Source organism: Chiloscyllium plagiosum, unplaced genomic scaffold (assembly GCF_037043375.1).
Source record: "Chiloscyllium plagiosum isolate Xiang-an unplaced genomic scaffold, Cpla_swu_hap1 HiC_scaffold_3, whole genome shotgun sequence".
Taxonomy (NCBI): Eukaryota; Metazoa; Chordata; class Chondrichthyes; order Orectolobiformes; family Hemiscylliidae; genus Chiloscyllium; species Chiloscyllium plagiosum.
In genome coordinates, this window is record NW_028270141.1 from 38,922,042 (window position 1) to 38,942,783 (window position 20,742).

At 40.7% G+C, this 20,742-nt stretch overlaps 1 protein-coding gene across 1 annotated transcript in view; it reads left to right on the forward strand.

Annotated features, from left to right (window-relative positions):
* The window catches only part of LOC122542620 (potassium voltage-gated channel subfamily KQT member 5-like), a 243,620-nt gene that overhangs the window by 214,581 nt on the left and 8,297 nt on the right, over positions 1-20,742 (forward strand). Inside the window, exons 8-11 of the mRNA XM_043680603.2 lie at positions 2,539-2,627; positions 10,820-11,043; positions 11,667-11,772; positions 15,565-15,696. Of these exons, the coding sequence (XP_043536538.2) occupies positions 2,539-2,627; positions 10,820-11,043; positions 11,667-11,772; positions 15,565-15,696 (551 nt within the window). The remainder of the gene's footprint in view (positions 1-2,538; positions 2,628-10,819; positions 11,044-11,666; positions 11,773-15,564; positions 15,697-20,742) is intronic.

Genomic DNA, 20,742 nt, shown 5'->3' on the forward strand with positions numbered 1-20,742 from the left:
GTTCTGAGTACGAGAAACTTTATCATCTGCATTTATTGTGAACTATTTAATGACAAAGAATTTATTAGAATGTGAATTGTCTATAATTTTGCTTTTGAACATCTTCTGTTTAAAGACACTTATTAATTTCACGTTTGAACTCATAGGGATTAAATTCCTCAAGAAAAAAAATCTTTTGGGATATTAACTAGCCTAATTTCACTTTTTAATGTCTTCTGACTTTTATGGAGTTTACAAGACGACACATTATTTTGCAAGGATGGTTCATTACTCTCTCATAGGTCACAACATCAGGTGATGAAGGATGTGAATAAACCTGTTGGACTATAACCTGGTGTCATGTGACTTTTGACTTTGTCTATTCCAGTCCAACACCAGTATCTCCACGTCACAGGCTCATTACACTAGCATCAAGATTTCGCAAAGTTCAGTTTAAGGACATGTCCCTTCTTACCTTACAGAATGCTGTTTGAAGTGGTGTTCCAGAAGTTACATAACCAGATGTCTCGCTAATAGAGAGAGAGGGAGGGAGAAAGGTGTCTTTCTGAACTTACCAGTACTTACCTCTACTTGTCACCCTGATATTCAGTTAGAACTGTGAATTATAATAAAACATTATTCAGCTTGTGAAAGAATAAAGACAGGGCTTCAGCAAAATTATTCTGAAAATGAATAAAATTATCTTAATTAATCAACGTCCTTGGTACAGGTATTGTCTGATCTGCTGTGAGCAATTAATAGCGGTGTTCCACAGGGACTCCCTCAACAGACAAGACACAGCAGCTCATTCCTCATATGTTAACCTTTATAAATTATTCCTTCACGAATAGATACTGCTGATTGGTGAATGAGAACGGAAGCTGCCAACATGAAGCCCAAAAAACAGCTGAGATTTATTGCCAAGTTTTATTTTAGCTTTTATTTTTATGTAATGAAGCTGGATTGGGATTAGGAAAGGACAGGTGATGTCAGAAATGATCATCACTCAATCGAGGAGAGAAGGCCAGGAGTTACATTATGAGGAATGGTTGGATAGATTAGGATTAGTTTCACCTGAGTTTGGAAAATTAACAGATTGAGATGTTAAATATGTTTTGGGAAATTAGAGGGAAGGTAACAATTCCCTCTGGTGGGGAAATCTACAACCACAGGCAGAGTCTAATAAGTTACATCTCAGACATTCAGGAGCTGAGTTACAAAACAGGCTTCAGGAGCTGAATTCCCTCCTCCTATTCCAATGTTCCACCATCAACACAAAACCAACTGAGGCCAATACAAATACAAGTTAGCCAACAACTTTCCTTTGATTTACCAACCCACAGTTTGAATAACATCAGCTACCAAATAGGCTGAATGTTTACATGGAGGCAGGGACACCCACTCCTGTGCCCCTTCTCTCTCTTCCCCTCCACTTAAAAGCCAGGTCCAAGCCTCTGACCGCTCGCCAGGTATGTCCTGAAAGATTTTATGGTTATCAGGCTGTTAATTGGCTCAGGGCAGGACCTCCACTTCCATCTGCAAGGAAATCCAAGCTGACATCCACTCAGCTGACAACAACTGTCCATTTCCAGCAGGGACCAGGTTAAAAAGGAGTTTGATCTACTGAAGCCAGTCATACCTCTGGTGGGATCACCATCAGGATGTCAGGGAGGAACTCCCTGTTGTTGGGGGGGAGGGTTCCGCAGATGGACAGGTATGTCCATTGAGCATAGGGTGCCTGACCAGGAGGTTTACCCACGGAAGCCCCTATAAAAGCCTAATCCCACCAGCTCTTCACCAACCTACTCCCAGCCCTGTTCTGAAGCAGGGAGAGATTGAGTGCCTTAAACAGCTATTAATTGGCCAAATTAGAGCTTCAATTGGCTCAACGGTTGAGGGGTCATTCAACATCTCCCCCCACCAATGCTGGCAAAACTCCAAAGGGGGGGGTGTAGGCAATAGACTCAACACCATTGCCAGATGGGAGTGTGGAACATAAAATTCCACACAATCTCTCTTTTTTTTATTTTGTTTTGTTCCTTTTGTATCCAGCCCCGATCTCTCTTTTAAACATGTACCAAATTTGAATTAGTTGTTTATTGTGGGAGAGATGTTCAATCATTGCAAAAACAGAACAATAGCAGTTAGTGAATGGCTCAGTGTCATCCAGTGTTGTGATAGAGATCCTGTTCTATATGCATCTGTGTCAAACATATTCATAACATCAGGTCAATATTTGAGATACTGTTCTGAAATCAGCCAATATGCTCGCCTTTCTTTATCATTTAATTGTTTGAGGTTTAACAAAGCGATCTGATTCGCCGATTTTAACATTTCATGTGGATCTGTAGAATTGGAGCCTGTGAGTAGCAGACTGGATTGAATGCCTGCCACTTTCCCACCCCATAACAGATTTATTACGTCAAAACTTGGCTGAAAGGAAAGAAAATGTCATTCGATGTATTTACTGTGTTTCTTTCACCCTGTTTTACTTGCTGATTTTACATGGGTATTTGTACCTTTTACCTTCCCTCTCCACCACCTCCCTTTTGACTTTAGGCTGCTTGGCGGTTGTACTCCACTGATGGTAGCCGCACATACCTGGTGGCCACCTGGCGATTTTATGAGAGTGTCCTGTCTCCACTCAGGCATGTATCAAGTGCTTTGATCATGAACGCACCATTCACCTGGATCCTTTTTACTAACCTGCTTTTTCCATTTTTGTTTCATTTCTTTTCCCCCTTTCCCTCTCCTTGCTTGATATCTTTAAATATAATAAAATCTGCACGTAGTATGTGTGACATAGTTATGCTGCTGATGGGGTCTCGGTTTCCATAGCAACCTGGAAGCCATACTTGAACACCTTGCATATCTGCAGCCCTGCAAAATAGATACAAAACTGGCGGCTGATGTTGTCACTTTGACATCTTGTGTTATGGCTTTTAGTTGCATCCCACATTTTGAAGCTGTTTCCTTCTCTGTTCTCGAGAGAATCACAGCTGTCACATCATTCAGTGAGAGGATCCAGTTACTTTTAAGAGATAAGAGACTGACAGCACTGAAAACAAAGTGTGGAAAAGCACATTTTCAGACCTTCATAAACTTCTTGAACAAAGGCTGTTTTAGTTTTTTTAAAATGTTAAAGTGTACACAAAATCTTATTCTCAAAAATTGAAGTTGTTTTGCACTTATCTGCATTTCACAGCTTCATATGAATTAGTTACTTTAATTTGGTAACTTAGATGGGCCATAATGCAAGGTCCAGTAAATATAGATTGTGGTACACAGAGACTGTATGGGATCTAAGGCATTGCACCTACCTTGGAACAGTTTGACAGGATATTGTAAAGGGACCTTAACTGAATATCGAACCTGTGCTGTAACTGCCTTGGGAGTATATCTAAGGATTCTGTAAAGCATCCTTTACCATGTATCTAACCTGCACTATACCTGCCCTGGCAGTTTTTAAAAGAAATTTGTTCATGAATGTGGTCATCGCTGACTAAGCTACCATTTGTGACCATTGAAAATGTGGTTATGATCTGTCTTCTTGAACTGCAGCAGTTTATGCCATGTAAGTGCATTCACAACGCTGTTGGGAAGGAAGTTCCAGGAATTTGATTGAAGTGATGATAAAGGAATGATGTTGTAGTTCCAAGTCAGGATGGTGAGTGTCTTTGAGGAGAATTTGCATGTCCTGGCGTTCCCATGTATCTGCTGCCTTTACCCTCCTAAGTGAGAAGTTGCAGGTTTGGAATGCGCTGTCAAAGAAGCCTCAGTGAGTGCTGCAATGCACTTTGTAGATGATACGCTGCTGCCGCTGTCCACTTGTGGTGGAGAGAGTGAATGTTGAAGGTGGTTAAAGGGGTATTGATCAAACAGACTGCTTTGTCCTGGATAATGTTGAGCTTCTTGAGTGTTGTTGAAACTGCAGTCTTTGAGGCAAGTGGAAGGTATGATAACACTCTCCTGATTTATATCTTGTATATGGTGGAGTGAAAACAGGAGATGGATTACTCATCTCAGAATTCGTAGCCTCTGATCTGCTGTTGCAGCCACAGTGTTTTTATGGTCAGTCTAACTCAGGTCTGGTCAAGAAGCATATGCCTTTAATACAGTTTCTAGAATATTATGAGGGCCCATAACCTTTACAGTATGCAGTGCCCTCTATCATTTCTTAATATCATATAAGGTGAAGACCGTTGCAAGTTCTTCAGCCTTATCATCTCTTCAGATGTGTTGGGTGTCAAGATTAGAGTGGTGCTGGAAAAGCACAGCTGGTCAAGCAGCATCCGAAGGGCAGGAAAATCAACATTTCGGGCAAAAGCCCTTCATTAGGAATGATGCTGGGAGCCTTGGGAGTGGAGAGATAAATGGGAGGGGGATGGGGCTACAGAGAACGTAGCTGAGAGTGCAGGAGGTGGATGGACATGGGGGTGAAGGTGATAGGTCGGAGAGGAGGGTGGAGTGGATAGGTGGGAAGGAAGATTGACAGGTGGGACAGGTCTATTTGTGAATTCCTCTCTTTCTGGTTATTTGTCTAATTAATCATCACTAATCACCTCTGGATGTGGCAAGCCTGCAGAGTTTAGATTTGAACTATTGGTTATGCCATCACAAGCTTTGTATGTCACATGCTGCTATTTGGCATGCAAGTAGCTCTTTGTTGTAGCTTCATGAGGTTGACACCTCATTTTTAGCTCAACCTGGTACTGTTCATGGCATGCCTTCCTGCACTCTTCATTGAACCAGAGCACTTTAGCACTGAAGAGAGGCTGGATAAACTCAGGTTGTCTTCTTTGGAGCAGAGAAGGCTGAGGGGAGGGCCTGGTAGAGATATATAAGATCATGAGGGGCAGGTACAAGGTGAATAGAAAGCAGCTGTTCCCAATATTTGAAATATGAGTAGCAAGAGGGCATAATTTTTAAGTGAAAGGAGGAAGGTTCAGAGGGGATTTGAGTAACAACTGTGGTAGTTGTCTAGAATGTAATTCTGAGAGGGTAGTTGAAGTAGGAAACGCTTAAACTTCAAAAAGCACTTGGGTGAGCACTTGAAATGTCAGAATATTCAAGGCTATAGGCCAATTGCTGAAAATTGGGATTAGTATAGATTTAGAGCAGCTTTAGCAGTATAGACTCAATGGATGAGGATCTTGTTCTGTTCTGTATGATTCACTGATCGCCTGGCTTGATGGTAATTGTAGAATGGAGAATATTTGAGTGGACAATAGAATCATAGAATCCTGACAGTGTGAAAACTGGCCATTTGGCCCAACAAGTCCACACTGACCTTCCAAAGAGTAACCCACCCAGACCCATTCCCCTACCCTATTATCTATCTTTACCACTGACTAATGCACCTAACCTACACATCCCTGAACACAATGGGCAATTTAGCATGGCCAATTCACCTAACCTGCATATCATTGGACAGTGAGGGCACCCAGAGGAACCCACACAGACATGGGGAGAATGTGCAAACTCCACACAAATAGTCATCCAACTGGAATCGAACTCAGATCCATGGCACTGAGAGGCAGCAGTGCTAACCACTGAGCCACCATGCCACCCTTTTATACAAATTTAAAAAAAATAGACAGAGGGAGTTACACTCTGTATCTAACCTACACTTAACCTGCACTAGGAGTGTTCCACAGAACGGTGTAGAATGCACTTTACATTGTATCTCATACATCTTGTACCTGTCCTTAGAATATTTGATAGGACAGTGTAGAGGGATGTTTACTCTGTATCACACTTGTGCTGTACCTGTTCTGGGAATATTTGAATGGATAACATAGCAGAGGCTTTACTCTGTAACTGACCCTACTATGCCTACTCTGGAAGTATTCGATAAGACAATGCAGAGGGGGTCATCTCCTGTAAAGTACTTGCTCTGGGAGTGTTTCAGAGAGCTTGTCTCTATAACTAAGCAAATGCTGCATCTATCCAGGGAATGTTTAACTGGACAGTATTGAGGGAGCTATATCCCGAGCTGTACGTCGCTTGTGAATATTTAATGGGACAATGAGCTTCTCTGTGAACCCAGTCGATGATCTGGTGCTCTGAGAGATCTCCTGATATATGTGCCTTTTGAAGCATAAACAGTTGAAATACCAACACAGCTGTGCCAATCTCAGCAGATTAGGTGAGACACAGAATGTGATTGGATCCTGTCAGCTTTGGATGTGAAGCTTGCTGTTTCTCTTCAATTGTCCTCTCTCTACCTGAGTTTAAGATATCGACCCAATTCTTTCAGTAGGAGCAACAGGAGGGAGTGACACCCTTAGGGAGGAGATGGGGCAGGCACATACACACATGCAGAGAGGGAGGGGGAGAAGGAAGGAAAGACAAGGTAGAAGTGAGAGGTGGGAAGCAGGATCAATGCAGAATGGGGATACTATCTCCCAGGATAGTATCCCCCAACTCCCCAAGAGGACAGGATCACAATATGTCCCCAACATATTTTAATCTTGCCTCAGCCAGCAATATCCTAGTATACAGCTCTGTCCTGCCTGCTGTGGATAGTGCTCAGTTGCTGTGTTTATTCCTGACTCACTGCTTTATCCTTTTTTAATATCCATGTAACTTAGATCATCCTTCCCAGCTTGATGCTTAGTACTGCACTGTGTCTGTGTGAATTAGGAGATGACTGTGCACTTTAGAATAAGACTTTCAGCGTGTTCAATTATTTAATTATTGATTATTTATTTTGATGACCGATACTTTCTGTCTGACTCTGTTTCCTTTCACCAACTAACACTGAAGAAGAGACCAAGGAGAAACTTTCAGCAGGTTTGTTCACTACCCTTTCTTCCCAAATAGTACAAATTATGCAAAGGCTATGCAAAGTTAATAGTCAGATTCTCAGCTCCTTATTGCAAACCAGCACAGGAAGTTTCAGATTTAAACGATTGCCAAATGACTGGGAGGACACTTTTCAAATTTAGAATGTAAAAAGAAACTGGGCAACTCTGCATCAGTTTACCATCCTTCCTTTCTTTCTAAAACTATGAGCTTTCTTGAACTAAAATCAAAGTTTAATCTACATTTAACCGACAGATATGCCCTGTAACTAATTCACTGCAGGCATGTGGCTGGAATCTGTGTTGCTGAGATTCTACACCAAGAGCAAAACTTAATCTAACATACCCAATGGTCAAAGCCTAAATCCCTGGAAGGAGCAATAGTGCCTCGTGTAGTGAATTACAGGCACAACTCACCAAGATGGTCTTCACAAGGTGTAATAACACCCAGTGTCGTTTCAGTCCAGTGAGGCTAGCCCAGTGGCATCTCTGGCCCTATTCATTTCCAATCAGTGAGCCTCAATTGAACACCTGACTAACAATGCACATTGTGCAATGTAACATTTCATGGTTATTTGTTGAGTCCCATTGTGGACAAAAGACCTTAACAATGCATAATATCCCGTCACTTCAAAAGCCCCTCACTACGCCTCCAGTGAAATGTTAACTGGAAAGTAATTGCCAGAGGTGACATAGAAAAAAATCAACTATCTGTAGTACAATCTCCCTTACCAGTATTGATAAGAGAATCTTCCACACCAAGTTTGCACTGTATATGAACCATTACTTAATAGGAGGAGGTGACTGTCAGATTTGATTACTCAAGCTATTGGCATTACTAATTTCTGCAGATTTGCATTGATCAGTGTTTAAAATGCTGCTCTATTTCCCCTCACTTCCTAGTAAGCTTTTTAATAATAAACAGAAGCTCTCCAGGATATACACCTCCAGGAAACATAGGTATCCAGCATCTGCTCACATGGTCTTTGGGAATGTCACTAACAGCAAATGCATGATTAGTTATTTCGTCTTTTCCTTTTTAAGGCTTTCATATAGAGCTTCCTGAATCTTCTGTCTCTGGTATTAGTTCTGCTTGCTATTTCTCCTCCCCACCCCCATTTCTTTTACTCCCATTGCCTTGCTCGATGCTTGCGAATATTGAAGTTCTCTCGTTAGATCTCTAATCGCTTTATTTCTGGGCATGGCCTTTGGCATTTGCTATCTCTTCGATGCAGAGTTGGGAAAGATCCAACTCCCCCCTCCCCAGTTATTGAATGGTGCTCTCAGTAAGATTGTTGTAACATTAAACTGATTTGAAATGGGCTGTGCTGTGAAACTGATGGCTACTTCTAACACAAAATCAGACCAATGCTCTTCATTAAAGCATACATATAACAGAAACTTCCAGCGGGAGTAAATTAATGTAGATGCTAGGACCTCCACTTAAAACAAAATATACTGGAAATCACTGCAGGTCAGGCAGCATCCATGGAGAGAGAGCAAGCTAATGTTTCAAATCTAGATGACTCCTCATCAGTTCTTTGTTTTCAAAACCTTCCAGCAAAAGAAGCAGGGTCATACAATTGCAACATTTAAGAGGCATTTGGGTGGGTATATGAATAAGAAGGGTTTGGGGGGATATGGGGCGGGTGCTGGCAGGTGGGACTAGATTGGGTTGGGATATCTGGTCGGCATGTACGGGTTGGACCGAAGGGTCTGTTTCCATGCTGTACATCTCTATGACTCTATAACCGCACACTTGCAGTTGAATGCAGAAATGAGGATCTTACTGTCTGAGTTGCCCTGCTCATCTGTGAACTTTAGCAGGCTAGTCCCTCACTCTCAATATTAAAATACACACAATGCTGCCAAGTTGCTCTATGTATGATGGGGTTGGTTAGCTCAGTTGGGGGATGGCTGAATTGGCAGCATCCGAGGAGCAGGAGAGTCGACAATTCAGGCATAAGCCCTTCATCTAGACAGCTGATTCGTATTGCAGAATGAAGCCATATTGTGGGTTCAATCTCCGCACCAGCTGAGTTTACTATGAAGGACTCTCCTTCTCAAACTCTCCCCTCCCCTGAGGTGTAGCGACCCTTAGGTAATACCATCACCAGTCATGTCTCTCTAATGAAAGAGCAGCCCTAAGGCCTGGTAAGACTATGGTGAGTTTACCTCTCTTTTTTTACCCATAAGCTCTCCAGAAAAGATTAAACCTTGTCCAATTCGGTGTAAAATTTGGTATTGAAAACTGACATTTACAAGTGTGGGGTCTCAAGCCTTCAAATTTTAATTATTGCTGAAAGTTTTACTTTTTCAAATTCTTTCTTTGTCTCTTCTTTCAAGCTCATTTCTTTAATTGTATTATGTACATGATTTGGTATTAAATTAACAAATCTAATGCACACTTGCTAGTTCACACTCTGCACTGTTCAGTAGTGACTCTTCCATCAGATTGATTAAGGTGATACTGTTGTTCATAGAGATCCTCGGATTCTGTAGAAGGGATGGTGTCAAAATGAGTTTCAAATCACAGCAACTTCCGGTGAAAAACCCAATAGAAAATCTACAAATAAGTGTGATGCATAGCTAGCACCATTCACCCATCATTTACTGCTGACTGCAAAATCAATGCAATTATGTAAAAATGGTACCTCAGTGAGAGATGTTCAATAACTGCAGGGATGTTCCACAAGCCTATCAGTGGATCACACCCTTTAGAGAATGCGAGCATTTAGTGCACTTGTCCATTTCTAACCTTTGCGCATTCTGCATGTTCATAACACATTGCATTTGGCATGAAATGCACCAGACTTTATCATCAGATTTCCTTTCACTGTTCATGTTTGATGGTAGATAAGTGGACAGATTAAAATTTAGCACAAAAAAGGCCGCACTCATCAGGAAGCTTTCATCAGATCCTCATCAAACATTGTGTCTTTTTTTATTCAATTGTCTTTTAAATGGACCATCCCTGGTTTACTCACCTTTGTGAAAAAATACTCCCTTCTTCTAATAATCTAAATATCTGAAAACATTCCATTAATTTGCCTTTGATTTTTTCGGTACTAATCATCAGTCTGAGCCCCCTTTGTTACTGCTTGGTTGTCAACCTTTTTTGAATCAACAGCAAGAAGACCTTTGTTTGGCTGAACTACTGATTAACTTTAACTTTAATGTGGAATTAATTTGTTTATTTCTATGGTGCCTCCTGATGCAATTGGAAATGTTACTTTGTTAGTGATGGTTTACATTTCGCCCATGTTTCATTGCACTCTGCTCTATATCATACATTGCATCTTCCTACTCTTCCTTCTGTAACTCTGCATCTTTATATTCCTTCCTTTACTCTGGGTCTCATTGAATCATATAGTGCAGAAGAGGCCCATCAGTCCATCAAGTCTGTACTGCCAAGTTATGCAATATCTAAACTAGTCCCACTTTCAAGCACTTGGCCTATAGCCTTGACTGTTATGACATTTCAAGTGCTCATTCAAGTACTTTTTAAAGGTTGTGAGGTTTCTGCCTCAACTGCCAGACCTCCCTCTCTGGTCATCTTTTACTTTTGGTCTCTCTTTGTTCATCATTTACGCTGGGACTCTGCTTTACTCTGGGTTTCTGTCCTTCCTTTACTCTTGGTCTGTCTCTCTATTCGTTCTTTACTGTTGCTCTCTCTGGTCCTCCTTTACACATGGTCTCTGTCTGTCTGTCCTCTAATTTTGGTCTGGCTCTGTTAACCATTTACTCTGGGTCTTTCAGTCCCTCCTTTACACTGCGTCTCTCTGTCTCTTCTTTGTTCTGGGTTCCTCTAGTCGTCCTTTACACTGACTGTCTACTCCCTCACTTAACTTGACTGTACTGCCTTCTTTTTTCTCTGCAGTGAGAAACATCCCTGAGTTTTGAAAAGGGCTGAAAAAGGATGTATTGAATTGTCAGCAGTGAGCGATCATGACTCAGGGAATGATGTCAAGTTAAATTGATCTGGCAAATTTCGCCTATAGAGATAATATTGTCCTTTTCTTTCCCCTGTTTAGCCACAAGTTAAGTTTTAAGGAGCGTGTCCGAATGACCAGCCCCAGGGGTCAAGCTGTAAAGGGCAGACAGGCCTCGCTAGTGACAGACCGACGGTCATCCAGCAATGACCAAACTACAGAGGCTAGTCCCACCAAGATGCAGAAGAGTTGGAGCTTCAATGATCGGACTCGATTCCGACCTTCACTCCGTTATAAGAGCTGTCAGTCACGGGGAGTTTCGGACGGTGAGAGAGATATTTCAGGACCATGATCCATGGTTTTCCAGACCTTCTCAACTTGGCTTCCAATTAGCACTGCAGGCTCACTATGGCCTAGGCAAGATCACTGACACCCCTCATTAGATCAGTGAACAATGTGGGGACAGTGGTGGGAGCTAGGGTGGGCAGAGAGATGGTAAGATGTTAGGGGTAGATGGATGATTGAGGTAGGACCCTGGGTTAAGAAGGTTGTGGTGCAGAGAAGGACAGCAACCTCATCGGAAGTGGGTGTGGGGCAGAGCACACTTTGGAGGGTGAAAGGAATGTCTGAGATTCAATTGCCATCAGCTGTTTCACAGAATGTTCCCATCCTACACCCACCTCATCACACCAGGTTCAGGTGTTTGAAGGTGATATGAAAGATGACCCCATGACTTGGAGAGATTGACCCTGTGACTGGGTATCTGACCTCTTTCTGGGGAATGTTCTTTGCTGAACTTTGTAAAATAATGGAACACAGTGAAAGGCCTGACTTTGGTTATTCATTTAGCAAAAGGGGGAAATCAAACATTTCAATCTGAGAAACTTGTGTCTCTAATTCAAGCCTTTGCAGTGACACACAAAACCAATCTTTTGTTCAATTCTTGCAGACACTGCTCTCGGTACAGATGAAGGTTTTGATGAGCGAGGAGCTCAGTGTGAGTTCTCCATGGAAGAACTCACCTCGGTTCTCAAGACAGTGATCAGAGCTATCAGGTGAAGTGTCCTTTGCACTTTTGAATGAGTAGTGTGCTGGAGTTTGCTTAGGAATCTGCTGGGATCCTAAAGAGCAGCCATTAAACACACCATGAGGCAAAAATGAGGACTGCAGATGCTGGAGATCAAAGTCGAGAGTGTGGTGCTGGAAAAGCACAGCAGGCCAGGCAGCATCCAAGGAGCAGGAAAACTGATGCTTCAGGCAGAAACCCTTCATCAGGAATCTGATTCTTGATGAAGGGCTTTTGCCTGAAGCGTCAGTTTTCCTGCTTCTCCAATGCTGCCTGGCCTGCTGTGCTTTTCCAGCACCACACTCTCGACACATGAAATATGAGCCAAGAATGCTTTTCCTGGGTGTCTTTCATGGCAATAAAAACACTCCCTACGATCCCCAGAATTCCAGAAACGGAGCCTCAAGACTGTGAGGTGAGAGCTAAGCATCAGTGTATGGTGCAACATCAAAAGCTGGTTCATGTGATGACACAAAAGTGAAGCTCTCAAAGGTAAGGTTGAGGTACATGAGGGAATGATACTCATCCCAAGATTTTAAATGAAGCTGAGAGCACAGCGTATTGAAAAGAATGATGACCTACTAGTCCAAATAGTAAACAGTAAGTAAAATCCACTCATCTCAACTGAAGCTGGTCAAACTTCTGGTAACCCTATGCAGGCCAGAAGAAATTTTAATTGTTTTGCAGACCATTTAGCCTTTGACTGCTGAAAGGATTCTAAAGGATTACAGAGATGTTTCTTTTTAGTTCTTGGATGGCTGCCTGGTGAGTTTCATCCAAAGTGGAAGAGAGTGTGTGTCTAACTCAGCATCTACCTTAAGGAATGTTCCAGCTGACCTCAGTTCAGCCAAAAAGACAAGATAGAGGACCTGGTCAAGAAGGGACAAGCAAGTAACAACTCCTACAGACTAGCTTATCAGCAAATTCTCATTGAAAAATCTATGAAAGCTGAGTACGCACAGGTCCATAAGATCATATAATATAGGAACAGAATTAGGTCTATTGGTTCATCACATATGCTGTGTCATTCAATCATGGCTGATATTTTTCCAAACTCCATGCTCCTGCCTTTTTCCCATAACCTTGGATCCCTTTACTAATCAAGAACTCATGTATCTCTGTCTTAAAGACACTCAATGGTTTACCCTCCACAGCCTTCTGTGGCAATGAGTTCCACAGATTCACCACCCTATGGCTGAAGAAATTCCTCTTCTCAGTTCTAAAGGGTTGTCATTTCACTCTGAGACTATGCCCTTGGGTCCAAGTCTCTTCTACTAGTGGAAACATCTTCTCCATGACCACTTTATCTAGGCTTCTCAGTATTCTGTAAGTTTCAATCAGATCCCTCCCCCCCCCCCCCCCCCCCCACCCCTCCACCCCCCCCATATCCTTCTAAACTCCATCAAATACAGACTGAGTCCTCAACTCTCCTCATATGACAAGCCCTTTGTTTCCAGAATCATTCATATAAACTTCCTCTGAATCCCCTCCAAGACCAGTACATCCTTCCTTAGATTGGGACCCAAGATTGCTCACAATATTCCAAATGCAATCTGACCAGAGCCTTATACAGTCTCAGCAATGCATTCCTGCTTTTGTATACTAGCCCTCTCAAAATGAATGCTAACACAACATATGCCTTCCTAAGTGCCAACTGAACCTGCAAGTTAACCTTATGAAAATCCTGAACTAGAACTCCTAAGTCCCTTTGTGCTTCAGATTTATGAAGCCTTTCCCTATTTAGAAAATATTCTACACCTCTGTTTTTCCTTGTACTTTCCATACTGTATTCCATCTGCTACTTCTTTGCTCATAATCCTAGCCTGTCCAAGTCTTGCTGCAACCTCCCCACTTCCTCAACACTATCTGGCCCTCCATCCTCCAAAGGATTTCAGTTAAGCTTTAAAGATATGCCACTCCACCATGTTTTCCACTGAAGAAATTTTGCCACAATTAGCCAAAACAGAGGTTCTTACTACCTTCAATGATAAGAATAATTACTGGCTCGTGAAGCTGGATGAAGACAGCAGTTTTCTAATTACATTCTGGATATCATTCAGGAATTACAACTTACTGCAACTGTTAGTTGTCATTTCCACTGCTTCAGAGCAATACTAATGCAGATTGGATGAGCTAGTTAGTAACTTTTTGAAGTTGAGGTTGTTGTGGATGATCTATGAGTCTAGGAGATACAATGGAAGAAGCCGGTGGGAGCAACAATCAGAATCCAGTGCAACTACTAGAGGAGCTTGCCAGATTAACTTGAAGCAGAACAAGAAGGAGATCCAATTAAAGATTTCTGATGACAAAAACTTAGGTGATGTATGAGCCACAAAAAGACTTTCACTTCACAAAAAGACTGGATTCAGAAAAAGTGAAAGCTGCAGCAGAAATATAGCAACCAACAGATGTGAAAATGGTGCAGTGATTTGTTGAATTCATGATCGACCTTGCATGGTTTTTATCTAATTTGATCATCAGAGTATGACCACTTATGCAAGCTCACATCTAAGGATATTTGGTGGTACTGCGTCACAGTACAAGAAGAAACAGACAACTTAGCAACTCAACTCAATGTGGAAGTCATCAAGATAGCAGAAATTTAAAAGACACGCAACTTACCCTAATCAGGCACTCACTACGTGATCGACACACTGCAGAGAAGAAACATCACCTTAACAATAAATTGATGAATAGCCAAAACAAACCATCAGCATGATTTAAAGATTATGTATCAAATGTATGTGCACAGTCTCACCAAAATTGGACTGACTGGAATGAACATTCTGTATTTCTTCATTGGCCTTATATATTGGGTAACTTGTGACAACAAATTATATATTTTTATAATGGAAAGGGGAATGCTGGAAAAAACACATTTGTAAGGAGACTTCATGCTCACAACTTGACATACGCATATAACCTCTCTCTAAGATCTTTTCACTTTAAAATGTGCAGCCATTAAACACACAAAATGAAACATAAAGGTTCTGAATAAATGGACCAGATCAAGCTGTGTCACCTCATCAAAATGGTAGAACCAGAGGCTTACGGTTGAAGGAGGAGAAATTCAAAATAACTTGGGGAAACAATATTTTAGTGAGTGAGTAGTCAACCTATGGAACAGAATCTCTATGGGAGGCTGTGGAAACATCTAACACAGTATTGATTCATTACAATGCAAATCAAATTTCTTAATTTAAAAAAACCTATGATGTGGTATGTTCGTAAGTTGAGACATGATGTGGTGAAGGTTTGGGAGTGACAGGTGACCTTGGACCTTTGGTTTGCAAAGCTTTTAATCAGTGAAATTTTTCGTAGCTCATAATAGTCTGTTGTAAATTCATTGATAGAGATTAACTGTTGTAATTAGTCAGAAACTCCTTTATTATTGTATCAAATGACGGTAGAAGTTGAACTCGTTGTAATTAAGTCTTTTCTCCATCTTGTATTTCCAGTCTTACAAATTCCGATTCCGAAATTGCTTTCCCTGTTTGTGCTGTAACATGGTTCCGTGCTATGGTGCGAAGTCATTTATTTTGCCATACTATATAATGAAAACAATTAGTTCAGTTCTCCCTGCTAAGTCAACCACAAATTAAAGTGTTGCTGCATCGGTTCAGAATGTCAAGTAGTGAATCTGATCTGATTGTGCATCCTGGCCCCTGTTTGTGAACTAATCCAAAGAATTATCAACCAGAAGGGAAAATAATTCCAATTTGATTGTCAATAGCCCAATGTTACCGCTGAAAGCTCTTATACCTTCTCTGGCATATTCCAGGATTGTGAAGTTTCATGTTGCAAAGAGGAAGTTCAAAGAAACTCTCCGTCCATATGATGTAAAGGATGTGATTGAGCAATATTCTGCAGGACATTTGGACATGCTCTGTAGGATCAAGAGCCTGCAATCACGGTGAGTGTGGGCACTAGGACATGATCAGGTCTAAATTAATAAGCAGAGCCCTTGAGATAATAATCTCTGAATTACTACAGTGTACAAATTTGCATTAAGTTGATCAGCTGAGAGGGTGAGTGTGTGGCTCAGAGGGAGACAGTGATTTTGACTGGAACACCAGCACCAGTATGGATGAAAGCAAGGCACTTTCACTGAGATGGACTCCACATAAACCAAGCCAGGCAATTGCCTACAAAATTGAACTAGAGATTGAGGGGAAGACACCAATGAAGATATATTCTAAATCTAAAGAGAAAGTCAAGGCAGTTAGGAACAGTAGGGAAGTTGGGGGTGTTGTAGCAAAATCATTGGCATTGTAATCTAAAGACCTAAACTAACTCTCTGAATGCATGTGTTACAGCCCACCATGATGATGAAATTTACACTTAATTATTTAAATCTGGAATATAATGAAAAGTTCAAAATTTAGCCAAATTTGGATAAAAATAAGCAGAGTGTGAAAGAAAGAGATAAAGAGTTTAACAGTATTGTATCCTCAAATTATTTCAATTACACTGTGGGAAAATTAAAGGTACAATTTCAGAATTCACAAATCATTCATAGTAAAACAGAGATGTTAAAAGATGGTCCAAAACTGGGATAAATGGGTTTGATGTAATAGCATCACAGAGATCCACTGCTTGTTGACCAAGGTAGGAAATAGTCTACAGTAACCGATATTTCAAAAGGAAAATGGAAAAGAGGAGTTTGTGGCCATGATAACATAGGGTGACATAAATACAGTAGTTAGGAAGTATTTGGTCTAATGGAATTCGTGTGAGTGGAAATAAGAAAGAACAAGAAACACTGATTGGAATGGTTATATTTTAACTAATGCTCGCTATATAGTTAGACATGGTATTAATCAAGGTAAAATAAAACTTACAAAGATAATGCAATAATCATTCAGGATTTTAATCTTTATATATTGTGGCCAAATCAAATTGAAATGAGTTCAAGACAGTTTCCCAGAACAACATACTATGGAACCATTTCAACAATTAGGTTATGATAGATGTTGCCTTCTGTAATGAGACAAAGTTGATTCAGAATCTCACATAAAGACTTCTTTGGGAAAGAGCAACCGCAAAGTAATAGAATCTCAAATTGTGATTAGGAATGGCATCCTTATGCCCAAAATAAAATATAAAGTCAATTATAGGAGTGATGTGCAAGTTGGCTCAGGCCAGTTGGAAACCAGATTAAAAGATATAATAATAGCTAAGCATTAGGACATTCTAGAGAAATACTTTATAATTTTCAACAAATATGGTCTTCATTGAGAAATGTAAAATTCCATTAAGAAATCAATCCCTCTGAGGCTAACTATAGATGTTAAGGATAGAATTTGATTAAAAGGAGAGGTTTGCATTGTTGCCAAAGAAAGGACTAACGTGAAGGTTGGGAGAAATTTTGAAACCAGTGAAGGATGACCAGAAGTGGATATTAAGTAAGACAAATTGAATATGAGAGTAAGCTAAAAAGAAATATGAAAACAGATTATCAGAGTTTTTACAGAAATGTAATATGGAGTAGCAAAAGTAAACATGGATTCCTTAGAGACTGACAGACTAAATTACTAAAGGGAATAAAAAGGTGACAGAAGCATAGTAAACAGTGAAGGAGGATATCTTAGATTACAACAGGACCTTGATCAGTTGGGCCAATTGGCCGAGAAATAGCAGATGGAGTTTAATTTAGATAAATGTGAGGTGTTACCATTTTGGTAAGGCAAGTCAAGGCAGGATTTAAACACTTCATGGTAGGATCGTGGGGAATGTTGCTGAACAAAGAGACCTTGAAGTGTGGATTCATAGTTCTTTACGGATGGAGTTGCAGATAGACAGGGTACTGAAGAAGGCATTTGGTACATTTACCTTCATTGGTCAGTGCATTGAGTACAGGAGTTGGGATGTCACGTTGTGGCTGTACAGGACATTGATTAGGCCATTTATGGAATAATGCATACAGTTCTGGCCTCCCTGCTACAGGAAAGATGTTGTTAAACTTGAAAGGGTTCAAGAAAGATTTACAAGGATCTTGCTGGAATTGGAGAGTTTGAGCCATAAGAAGAGGCTGAATAGGCTGGGACTATTTTCCCTGGAGCATAGGAGACTAAGGGGTGACTTTATAGAGGTTCATAAAATCATGAGGAGCCCGAATAGAATGAATAGTCGAAGTCTTTTTCCTAGGGCAGGGAAGTCCAAAACTAGAAGGCATAGGATTAGGGTGAGAGGTGAAAGATATAAATGGGACCTAAGAGGTATTTTTTCGTGCAGGGGCTGGTCGATGTATGGAATCAACTGCCAGAGGATTTGGTGAACATTGGTGAAATTACAACATTCAAAAGGCATCTGGATGGGTATATGAATAGGAAAGTTTTAGAGGGATGTGAGCCAAATGCTCACAAATGGGACTAGATTAATTTAGGATATCTGGTTAGCATGGACTAGTTGGACCAACAGGTCTGTTGCCATGCTAAACCACTCTATGACATAAAATTAGTATTTTGCACCTGTCTTCAAAGTAGAAGCTGAACAAGGCTAAGAAAAATGCTGATTAACCAAGGATCTCATTAATAGTAAGGAACTTAATGGAACTAATATTAATTAAGATAAAGGACTGGAGAAATTAAAGGAAATAAAAGCCAACAATTCCGCTTGACCCAATGGCCTATGTTTTAGTATTCTAAAAGAGATGACTGCAGAAATCATCAGAATTTGTTAGATCATGGAAGAGTCCCACTGGAGTAGAAACTAACAAATGTAACATCACAATTCAAGAAGAGAGAGAGACAGACAGACAGCACCACAAACCAATTATTCTGACATCAATCTTCTGGTAAATGTTTAAATATTTTATTAAACAAGCAACGGCAGGGAACATAGTAAAACATACTAGGAACAGGTTGGGTGTATGAAAGGGAAATGATATTTGACAATCAAAACAGTGTTTTGCACATAAAACTAGTATGGTAGCTAAAAGGGAAATTAGTAGATGTAGCATATTTTGATTTCCAATAACGTGCCAGAAGAAAAATTGTTGCACAAGATATGTGCTTATCAAGTTGAGGTTAAAATATTACCATTCTTGGAGAATTGGTAAAAAGCAGAGAGCTGAGGGCAGGAATAAATGGACCATGTTCAAGGTGGCAGGATCTTACCGTAAGGATCAGTGCTTGGGCTTCACCAATTGTAATGACTTAGAAGATAGAATAAATTGTAATATATCCACATTTACTGACAATACTATTACGAGTAGAGCTTGGGTGATGTTCCCTAATTCATTACAATGATAGGATACCGTACATGGTTAAACCCCTGCGTATGGAGAGATGAACTGGTTCCCTTTCTTTATTAATCTATCCACCTTGGTTGCAACAAGGTTAATTTATTAAATAACTCCTTCCCTTGTGAGTACCTAGCTCCCAGATCCAGATAAACTTATGTTTCAAAAGAACCCAATTTCACCAGGCTTTCTTGAGTTAACCATGTTAAGCTTGTTCCTTGATAGACGCAGAAAGAATTAGTAATGCAACAAAATAAAAATAAGGGATAAGTCCAAAAGCTTTTTTTTTTGAAAGGTACATACTGACCTGTTCCTGAATTTCTCATGAAATGCAGCCAGTTGATTGTTGAGGGCATTACTGGTTGGTAAGTGGACAGTTACTGGTTGGTAGGTGGCCAGTTACCGGTTGGTAGGTGGACAGTCGGCTTCAAGATCCTTAGATTTGCCAATTGGTTGAGATTCTGAAGTTCTGTTTCATTTCAATTGAGATTGAATTCCAGCATTCATGGGTGTGAATAAATCCTTTTGTGGTGCAGTTTTCCTTTTAACTGGATTTCAGCACTTAGTTAGAGAGATTATTTAATTGTAGCATGGAGAAACTAGGGGATAATTCTTCAACTGTGAGTTTCACAGACCACAAACATTCAAATCCAGTCTGGTACACACCTGACAGCATTTAGTTCCACTAGTCCATACCAGTAAAGTTGAAACTGTTTATTTAACCATGTTTTGTACATTTCCCGAGGATAATGCGGGAGGTAATGACTTAGTGGTATTAGTGGCTTAGTGGCTCAGTAGTTAATCCAGAGGCCCAGGTAATATTCTGGGATCTGGTTTGAATCCCAACATCACAGATATTGGAATTTTAAATTCAATTTAAAAAGTCTGGAATTAAAAGTCTCATGATGACCACTATCAAATGTCGATTGTCAGAAAACCCCATCTCATCTAGTAATGCCTTTTAGGGAAGGAAGTTGCCAACATTACCTGATCTGGAAACACGTGACTCGTAACTGCCCTCTGGAATAGACATTAAATGCTAGCTAGTCAGCAATACTCACATCCCGTGAATGAATAAAACAGACATGTTTGCAAGATTTGGCTTTCTACCAAGATGGGAGAGATAGTCAGCCCCCCCCCCCCCCCCCCCCCCCCCCTGTTATTTCTTCTTTTTAAGTCTATACCCCTGTTTGAAGGTTCCCAAATAATTTACAAGTGCAACATTCTATGGGCTTCGCTCAGGACTTTTCCGTACAGTGAGTGAATTTAAATCTGCAGTGTTTTCTGTGGCAGCCCTCCATTTAAAAACAACACATGTTGGAATTGGAAGTCAAAAATGTCTCTGGGGTTCTGGGCCTTAAAAATACAAAGCAGGGTAGGAAAGCAAACATTCAGGAGGATACAAGAGGAAAATTCCAGGCATGTGGAGGTATGTTCAGAGAAAACAGAGGTCAGAGAAGTAACGAGAATCCTCAGAGATCTCATCAGGATAACTTCCTAATCCTATCCCCATCCCAGTTGAGTTTCTCAGTGCAGCATGCCAAGGAAATTGGCAGCTTGCTCCATAGAGACTTGAACCTATAGCTCTAATTAAAACCGGAATTGACGATGGTTGATATGGATGCTGATGGAAAATTCCTTGTCAGGCCAGGCCCCCCACCCACCATTCTGGTTTGAGTACAGGAGCAGGGATGCCTTGCCACAATTTAACAAGAC